Source organism: Pollicipes pollicipes, unplaced genomic scaffold (genome assembly GCF_011947565.3).
Source record: "Pollicipes pollicipes isolate AB1234 unplaced genomic scaffold, Ppol_2.1 Scaffold_4219;HRSCAF=4965_pilon_pilon_pilon, whole genome shotgun sequence".
Taxonomy (NCBI): Eukaryota; Metazoa; Arthropoda; class Thecostraca; order Pollicipedomorpha; family Pollicipedidae; genus Pollicipes; species Pollicipes pollicipes.
Window position 1 is genome coordinate 31,452,671 of NW_023596448.1, and position 9,297 is coordinate 31,461,967.

Below are 9,297 nucleotides of genomic sequence, written 5' to 3' on the forward strand. Positions count from 1 at the left end.
CAGTGATGACCATTTCAGAGCTGTAGGATGAGAGAGAATGGGTAATGGAGGAGAGAGAATGGGTAATGGATGAGAGAGAATGGGCAATGGAGGAGAGAGAATGGGTAATGGATGAGAGAGAATGGGTAATGGAGGAGAGAGAATGGGTAATGGAGGAGAGAGAATGGGTAATGGAGGAGAGAGAATGGGTAATGGAGGAGAGAGAATGGGTAATGGATGAGAGAGAATGGGTAATGGAGGAGAGAGAATGGGTAATGGAGGAGAGAGAATGGGTAATGGAGGAGAGAAAATGGGTAATGGAGGAGAGAGAATGGGTAATGGAGGAGAGAGAATGGGTAATGGAGGAGAGAGAATGGGTAATGGAGGAGAGAGAATGGGTAATGGAGGAGAGAGAATGGGTAATGGAGGAGAGAGAATGGGTAATGGAGGGGCGACACTACATGCACTTGGAATGCACTATGAATGGAAACTACATGCACCATGCAAGCTACATGCACTGCATGCTGTCCATTTGCCGAGACCTAGCCTGCATGGGGCCCCGTACGCGGTGTACATGCTCGACGCCCGGCCGGGGCCTCATCAGGGGCCCACTTAAGCCAGCTCCTGAGTGGTGCATGTAGCTTACCCCGGACAAACGGGCGTCGCGAAGATGCAGAAGATAGCGGGAATGAGGAAAGAGGGGCGAGTGCCAGGGGCTGATAACCACTCACGCCTCCCTTCACTGCTCTAAATGATCACTCGCGGTCAAAAGACATGTAACCAAACCAAGACATTGCGGCATGTGAATGTGTCGTAAGCGCTTCGGGCATGGATTCTCTTTGTTCTACAGCAGACCGGCGCGACCTGCAAACGCAGCCCCGCCGAACGAGAGCCTTACGGTCAGTGGGAAGCAACAACAGCGCCATCTGTGGCAAGGCTCAGAAGCTGAGCTTTCACGATCAGGCTGCCACCTACCGGGCCGTTAAGCAGGCCAAATACATGGAATCGATTCCAGGGCTAGGCCAGCAGACAAATGTATAGGTAAGTTTACAATTTTTTCTCGAAATTTAGACACACGCTTATGGAGTTGCATGCCAAAAACGCTCTTGCAGACATTGCCCTCCGTACCAAATTATTGGCCCGCGGAGGAGCACCCTAGTCGGTCGAACTGTCCCGTGAAGCCTTAAGAACGTCCCCACTGAGCATGCCCTAGTTAAGTGAAACGGCACCTTCATCAGGTTATTCCCTTTGAACAGTTTCTCCAAAGCAACATTCAGCATCGAGTGCCCCGCGGTCCGAGTTTGAAGCCTCCTCCAACCGCCACGAGATGGCAGACGCAGCGCCGACATCCACTTCCCACTCGCTTTTAATTTGGATACCCGCAGCGCGGACACCCGCCATGACACCGCAAAACGAGGGGGGTGGAGGGGGAGCTTGCCATGATCGAGTTTTGTACTCTGCGATTGCTGCAGACTTGCCGGAACTCTACAGACTCAATCTGTTTGAAGTTCGGCGAATTTGACGACAAAGGTTAGTGCAGTTTTGAGGTATTTTCCTGATGTGTGTGCACGTCTGTGATTCCCGATTTTGACTTTGTGGTTTTTCTTGTAATCTTCAGGCATATCTAGCAAAGAACTGTAAAACATGACGAGTAGAAACTTTTACTATGGTGGCATGTCTTGTAACGATGCATTTAACACCGAGCCCATAAAAAATGCATAACGATGCATTTAACACCGAGCCCATAAATTAATGTATCCTGCCGCGCCAGTCCTGAGATAAAAATTCGTTAACATTAGAAATGGTTGGTGTAGTAACAAGAATGTCGGTGAAAGTGACCAGAGGTGGATGCGCCTACCATTAAAACTAGAGAAATTCGGTGGAAATCTTAACAGACATGTCATAAATGTGAGCGGAGACAAATGCAACGAAACCGTTGTGGCTTGTTATTGCTATCCAACTTTGGGCCTAGTAAATCTGCCTTTCGGCAAATTCCCCTAAAACCGCCTTTTGATTTCCTTCAACTGATCGCTACCAGACTGTAGCTGATGATCGCTGAGATAACTACGAGTCTACATGGTGAACAGCCCCAGAGCACACGAACGTTAAGCTAGCGAAATACGTGAAGCAGAACGGCCCTGGTTCGAGACTGACTCGGTTCAACTTTGACTTCAGAGTAAAAGCAGCCTGGCCCTCTTCTCAATCCAGCCGACTGCGTCATCCCCGTGGGAAAGCTCCCGCCGAGGGAGCGGCACCCGTGATCTGGCGGCAGGTGCGGTCGGTGTTTCATCATCATCCCTGCCGGGCCTCGGCACGCACGAGGCCGCCCAAAGCAGCCTATGGTTTTAATGACCAGGCTCTCCGCCCCCAGCCCGCATTAAGGCCAGCAACGCAAGCCACGCGATTTCAGTGACGATGGCACATACTTTTGAGGTTGTCTAAGTTGATGTCACCCCAAACCAGACGAGCATATCAAACGGAGTCTCACGAAACCCTTAACCGTGGCGGGCCATTCCACCAAAACGGAGCCGGCAGGCTCACTCCACGTGCGCGGGGCTATGGCGCGCGCCATAGCCTCAGCAACCCCAGGAAGCAGCACGCTTCGCGTCCGAACCGGACTTGGCTCTGAGCGGGGATCACGTTGGCTTAAGTGGTCGGCTCAGCTGCCCGGCGACGCAGCCCGTATTTGGCCGGAGGGCACGGCCGAGGCGACTGCTGGACTGCCTGTCTGAGCGGTCGTCTAGCAAGCGACCGGCCCTTCGAACCACGTGCTAATCAAGAGCGCGTGAAAGGGCTGGGCCATTTGGTCACACTGTGCCTGACGGACTAAATGCATGAACATGCTGCATGCCGGACGCTTTCGTCTGTCGAGCTGCTGCCTTGCATTTAGTGATGCAGTTGTATCGTTTCGTAAATGTTAATAGTTGAAATGACCAATATAAGGTAAGGGGCAGTAGGTTGAAACTGAGATCGACATTGATGGCGACGCCACCAGCAAAAGATTGAGACGGAGGGGGACGGAGAAACATTTTTACGATAAGGTGCGTTTCAGGTCCTCCATTTACGTGCAACGCTGAAGGCATGAGGCCATATTTCAGGACTACTGGTGGCTGGGACGCAGCCAGGATTTTGTCCAGCAGGCCAAATCGGGTATAGAGGGCCTTTCCAACCGAGGTGGCAGCACTGGGTCGCTCTAAGGGCCTGTTTTTAGATTTGGAGCACCTTTTTAGACTCGGAATTCCATTTTGATGCATTGAGGTCCAGTTTGTGATGCTTTAAAAGCTCAATGGCCGTCTTAAGCTGCCAAAAAGTACGGGCCCCAGCCATTGCCAGATGGCGATGGGGACACAGCATGGTCTCAACATTTTTTGCTTGGCTGCATCACTGGCTGGTGGACGCGCAATCGGTGGCAGCCATTGACTGGCGGACGCGCAATCCGCGGCAGCCACTGGCTGGCGGACGTACCATCGGTGGCAGCCACTGGCTGGCGGACGTACCATCAGTGGCAGCCACCGGCTGGTGGACGTACCATCGGTGGCGGCCACTGGCTGGCGGACGTACCATCGGTGGCAGCCACTGGCTGGTGGACGCACCATCGGTGGCAGCCACTGGCTGGCGGACGCGCCATCGTTGGCAGCCACTGGCTGGCGGACGCGCCATCGGTGGCAGCCACTGGCTGGTGGATGTACCATCAGTAGCAGCCACTGGCTGGTGGACGCGCCATTTGCGGCACTGCCCTGGTCAGCGCCAAAGTTATCTCCCGAATCATACAGGACAGAGCCCCAACGACACGGAAACCCCACCCGGTCCCCGCACGCAGCGGCACCTCGTGGACGGTGAATGGCAGGCGGCTGCAGTCGAGGACAGGACGGGACAGCCAGCCGCAGGGACTGTCCCCGCAGACAGGGACCGTCCCTGCGGCTGCCAACGCCGGTCACTGATTGGTGAAAGCCAGCAGCTAGTAAAGCTAATAACCGGCAGCCGCCAGTTCAGCCGGTGATTAATCCAGACAAGCGGCCAGATAGCTCTGAATGGTAGCGGCGCTCGGAGCGTGCGCTATCTTCCGGTGTCACCTTCACTAACACCCAGCTCTCCTGAAAGAAGTCACTCGACCAGCCGGCGGGGGCAGTGTCACCCCTATCTGATGACACATATTTTCTACGTGAGTGTGGTGAGGGTTGCGGATACAGGTGCATATGGAAAGACCGCGAGTTCCCAGCTCTCCAGGACGCAGCATACGTCCGTCCCGGCTGCAAAATGCCTCTGGTTGCAATCGCCGGGCGTCAGCCCTCGCCATATACAAGTTTTAACATCAGCGACCCTGGCGCCTAGATCGCATATGCAGCGGTGACGTCACGTATGGAAATCATATATGCAGTGGTGACGTCATGCGTCGAGACCATATATGCAGTGGTGACGTCATGCATCGAAATAATTATGCAGTGGTGAAGTCATGCGTCGAGATCATATATCAAGCGGTGAAGTCATCACGAATAGCTGCGATTAACTTATCTTAGTGAGCGCGTCAAACAGGACTAGGAGCGCAATTTTGCAAACTCACTTGGCGGGAAGGAGAGAGAGAGAGAGAAAGAGAGAGAGAGAGAGAGAGAGAGAGAGAGAGAGAGAGAGAGAGAGAGAGAGAGAGAGAGAGAGAGAGAGAGAGAGAGAGAGAGAGAGAGAGAGAGAGAGAGAGAGAGAGAGAGAGAGAGAGAGAGAGAGAGAGAGAGAGAGAGAGAGAGAGAGAGAGAGAGAGAGAGAGAGAGAGAGAGAGAGAGAGAGACAGACAGACAGAGGGAGGGAGAGGAGGGGGAGGCTGACCCAGACAAAAATACAAAAACTAACCCCATTTTGATCAGCAGCCCGATTCCAAGCCAACGGCAAAATGTGCTGACGAAAGCTTAACCCGCCGCAATGGTCAGTACAGCCCGTCCTGCCCTCTGACGTCACCTGACCTCTCAGGCAGCCGCTGCCACCGACCGCAAGCTATAGCTATCAAGAGCAAATAGCGGACACCTAAAGGCAAATAGACCGCGCCAGGGGTGGGTGGATCGGACGGCGGGAGCTCTAACCAGGTGAGCCATCGACACGGACACTTGAAACACAAAAACGAATGCTAATGACCGTAATATCTATTGAACGAAATATATTCAGCTGAATTTCCCAATTTTTCTATTCTATCTGCTCAATTGCAAGCTGTCTGAGAAAAGACCGCGCGACAGCGCTCGGATTACACTATATTCGGATACCGCACGTGCGCTACCTGGTGGCAAAATCAAGTACCATAGGTGTCCGTTGTAGGCCCTAGGGCCGAGCAGCGGCCCTCTCAGACTGCCGCATGGCGGCGGCATTGTCATTTGTCTCACATAGTCGCAGGCGGCGGGCTGAAGGATGAACTGTGGGTATACACTGTCGATGGGCATGCCGCTTACGCCGAAGGGGGGGGGGGAGACTCGTACCTTTTTCGCGTTTGGCAACAGGTTCCGAGCTCATTAGGAGATTGAGAACCGTAAGAGATCACGTATCAACACATGAGCTCCCAGCTCCACTGTATCATTTCAGTGTGTGTATGTGTGGAGGGGTCAGGCATAACGAAATTCCTCTACCGATCAGCATCAGCAAATGCTTGCACGTGTCGAACATTTTTGCTGATGCCACATCGGGCGCGTACTCACAGGTGCTGCAGAATGTCTGGCGGGATGAAGCAGTAGGTGTTGGGCAGCTCCATCAAATCCTCAGGCAGACCTTCGTCTTGGCCGTCCTCTTGCGGGGCATCGATGTGCTCATAAAGTGTGATGTCATAGGGCGCAGGCCACACGTCAGACTGCGACTCATCGAGTATCGGACGGCTGCCCCAACGGCGCAGTCGGCGCATCAGCTCCATTATTGCTGCCAGATGCTGCCGGATGTCGTCAAACGGTGCCAGATGCCGTCAGATGTTGCGAGACGTTATCAGATGTTGTCAGAGGCTGCCAAATGCTGCCAGATGCCGCCGAATGCCGCGGGATGGTGTTGAACGCCGCCTGATGGCGCTGCGCGTTCCGTGGTATTTTCACGGCTGTCCGCGCTGTTCCAATGAGTTGATCAGCTGATTAGGTCTTCTGCGCCCCCGCGAGGTAACCTGATCGCCACACCGAGAGGCTGAGCGGCCCGACGAAGACTGTGCAGCCCCGGGCGATGATGGTTGACTGGCTGAGTAATGGGGTCGTTGGTGAAAGGTTGTGATCCATTCCCAGCACAAATTGGGCGTCAAACCCTACGGCCCAGTAAACCGGCTGTTTTCTTTAGTGGCAGCCCATACCCAAACCTGTGCCAAGTGGGGAGAAATGTCATCCCCACCTGGCTAAGGATCGGTGGCTTATTTCAAACGGTCAGTAAATTCAAGTCGCTGACTTGCGCGTTTTCAATGCATCAAAACGTGATGTAGTCACAGGGCATTCCGATCAGAACCGTGGATAACCTTTCGATGTGATCATTGACTGTCCTGTTATAACCTGGTGTGCACCCCACGTGGCTTCACAGCCAATGGCAACATGTCCAATTGCCCCTCCTCCCTTTCGCTGCCCCCCCCCCCCCCCCCTCAGGTGATGTATTGCCCTGACAAGTAACCAACTTATATAGAAAAATGCATTTCACTTTCGGCTGGCCAAAGTTGTTTCGTCGCAGCTCCCCACTTTCTAAGCTGGTTTCACAAACCTGGCAGCGCTCCTCCGAAGTAAGTCGTAAAATGCCGAGGCCGAAAGTAATTTCACTAGTGATGCAAGCGGTGAATACCGTGACAATGGTGTTGTCGCTTTGGACCCGGGACGTTTGGATGCCTATAATCAATTCAGAAACATCGCTAAAACAGTATACAAGGTATGGTCACCAATGGGCCAAGTCAGCAATATTTTTCTCACTTGTTTGACAATTGATTCATATAGTAATCAAGATCACTTTTTAATTCGGTGAGTTGCGTACATCAATTAATTATTGATATAGTTCCGCCACTTGCAGAAGTAAACACATCTGTTTTGTTCCTGTGTTCGTGCTCCGAGCTTCCCTGTACTGGGAGGGACTAAACGGCGGACAAAACACGTTGATAGCCTTGTGCTCCCAGGTTGTGCTATTGACCCACACTGAACCTTTCGATCCAGCTTGGTCGGAAACCCATCCTTTTCAAAATATGGTGACCCCTTTGACCAGATCCAAGGTCACCATATTCTGGAAAGGGCATATCATCGACCAAGTGGCATCGGCTCATGAAGATTTGGTGCCGATCGGTGTGATAGGTTCGGAGCGTGGCGTCGTCTACAGGTTTTGTTGACCGTTTAGTCGCCTCCCCCCCCCCCCCCACACACACACTGCACTACGTGTGAATACAACATGCACCTCAACGACAAAAGCTCCCTGAAATAGCTGGCGTTGTTCTTACGTTTTTGTGCAACTATATCGTGTCTCTCAGTGCCACAGCAAAACAAGAAAAACATGATCTCGTGGTTTCCGTCACAAGTGACAAAAAAGTAAGTATTCCTACCAGCCTGCCAACTTTATCCTCCACACTTCTTTTCTCATGTTTGTGATGCCTACAAAGTTACAACACAAACTGCATTTGTATCGCTTTTCGCACATTTCTCACATGTCTCTGATCCGCCGTAAAATCAGCAGTGGTGATCATAGAGGAGCCGGCACATGACTATGCAGGAGAGGACGAACAGGCCATTTAGAACGAGAATCGACTTCCAGTGACATATTGTTGAGCTATGAAGCGATGTCAAGATGTCAACGGCGAATGTGTACGCATATGTGAGGCAATCAATACAAATGCAGTGCGTGTTGTAACTTTGTAGGCATCACAAACATTTTCCACGAACTGTGGTGGATGAAGTTTGCAGTCCGTTATGAAAATCTTCCTCTTTTCCACACGCCATGTATTTCACGAGATCATGTTTTTTCTTTCCTGCTATGACACGGACAGACATGATGCGAGTCCACAGCACAACCTAGAGTAAGAATAAAGTCAGCTTCTTTCAGGGAACGCCTTCACGCGTTATACAGGGACGCTTAGAATGTGAACACACGAACCAAACAACTTTGTTGGGTTCTGCAAGCAGCGGAGCAATAACAAAGTCTGCATTTCAGCGAGTTAAAAGGTGATCGCAGTTAGTCTATGAATTAATCGTCACACAAATCACAAACTTAGTACTGAGCTAAACGACAAATGATTACACCTTTTGTGCCACCTCCAACTTATTCCTTGATTTATTATAGGCATCCAGACATCTCATTGAAACGAAGAATGAAATTACTTCAGCCTCGGTATTTAAGATTTTCCCCGGAGGGGTGCTGCCTGGCTTATGGAGCCAGCGTAGGAAGTAGCGAGCTACGCCAAAATTTCTTCGGCCAGCCAGAAGAAAGTAGTAATTGTCCTTTATGAAAATGGCTACAGAATGGATTTGTCCGTGCACGTGCACAGAACGCTGTGATCAATAATGACATTAACCCCAGGCCCATCCAGGTAATTCGCCCATGAATATATTCCCAAAAGCATGCTTTTTGCTTCATCGGAGTCCTTAAGTAATACTTTATTCACTGAGTGCATGAGGGGTCGTCCAAAACTTATGCCTGTATGGAGCGGGGGGGGGGGATGCAGTGTAGCATAAAAAGGTGGGAGATATTGTAATGGCGTAGCATGACGCTCAGGTGTGGTTGAAAATCATGCTAATGCCTTTAAAAACAAACCAGAAATTAAGCCAGATGTTGTTGCCTTCTCCTCATTGCAGGAAACACGCCTGCCATTTGTTTCGTATCTCTAGTTTTCGTGGGACGTTACGTTTTGGACATATCACACCCAACCACAGCGTGACCAGGGCAGAGGGGACGTACCCAACGTGACCGGGGGGGGGGGGGGGGAGATACCCAGCTTGACCAATGCCTAACCAGGGTGAGCGAGCGAAAATGGTTGAACATTACGGAACACAATGTGTGAACCTGAACATGAACGGCCCTGAAACCAGTATGCATACGACGGTATGCACGATTGGGCAATTTTAAAAACTCATGAAGCTGACATTAGGGACGTCCAATACATTCAGCAAGCTAAGATTGAATGGGATTCTGAATAAGATTGTCAAGTCGAGTCGAGTGATATCGTGTAGGACCGGGTCAGGTCGAGTCTGATCGGATCGGATGAGATCTGATCTGATCAGATCGCATCGGATCGGGTCTAATTGGATAGGGCTGGAGAGGAGAGAAGACGAGGGGAGAGGAGAGGAGAGGAGAGAAGAGGAGAGGAGAGGAGAGGAGAGGAGATAGAGGAGAGGGGAGGGGAGGAGGAAGGGA

At 51.6% G+C, this 9,297-nt stretch overlaps 1 protein-coding gene across 1 annotated transcript in view; it reads right to left on the reverse strand.

Moving 5' to 3' along the window:
* Positions 1–9,297, reverse strand: part of LOC119095191 (uncharacterized) — a 58,942-nt gene that overhangs the window by 41,318 nt on the left and 8,327 nt on the right. Inside the window, exon 2 of the mRNA XM_037218065.1 lies at positions 5,652–6,097. Within this exon, the coding sequence (XP_037073960.1) occupies positions 5,652–5,860 (209 nt within the window). The 5' untranslated portion in view covers positions 5,861–6,097. The remainder of the gene's footprint in view (positions 1–5,651; positions 6,098–9,297) is intronic.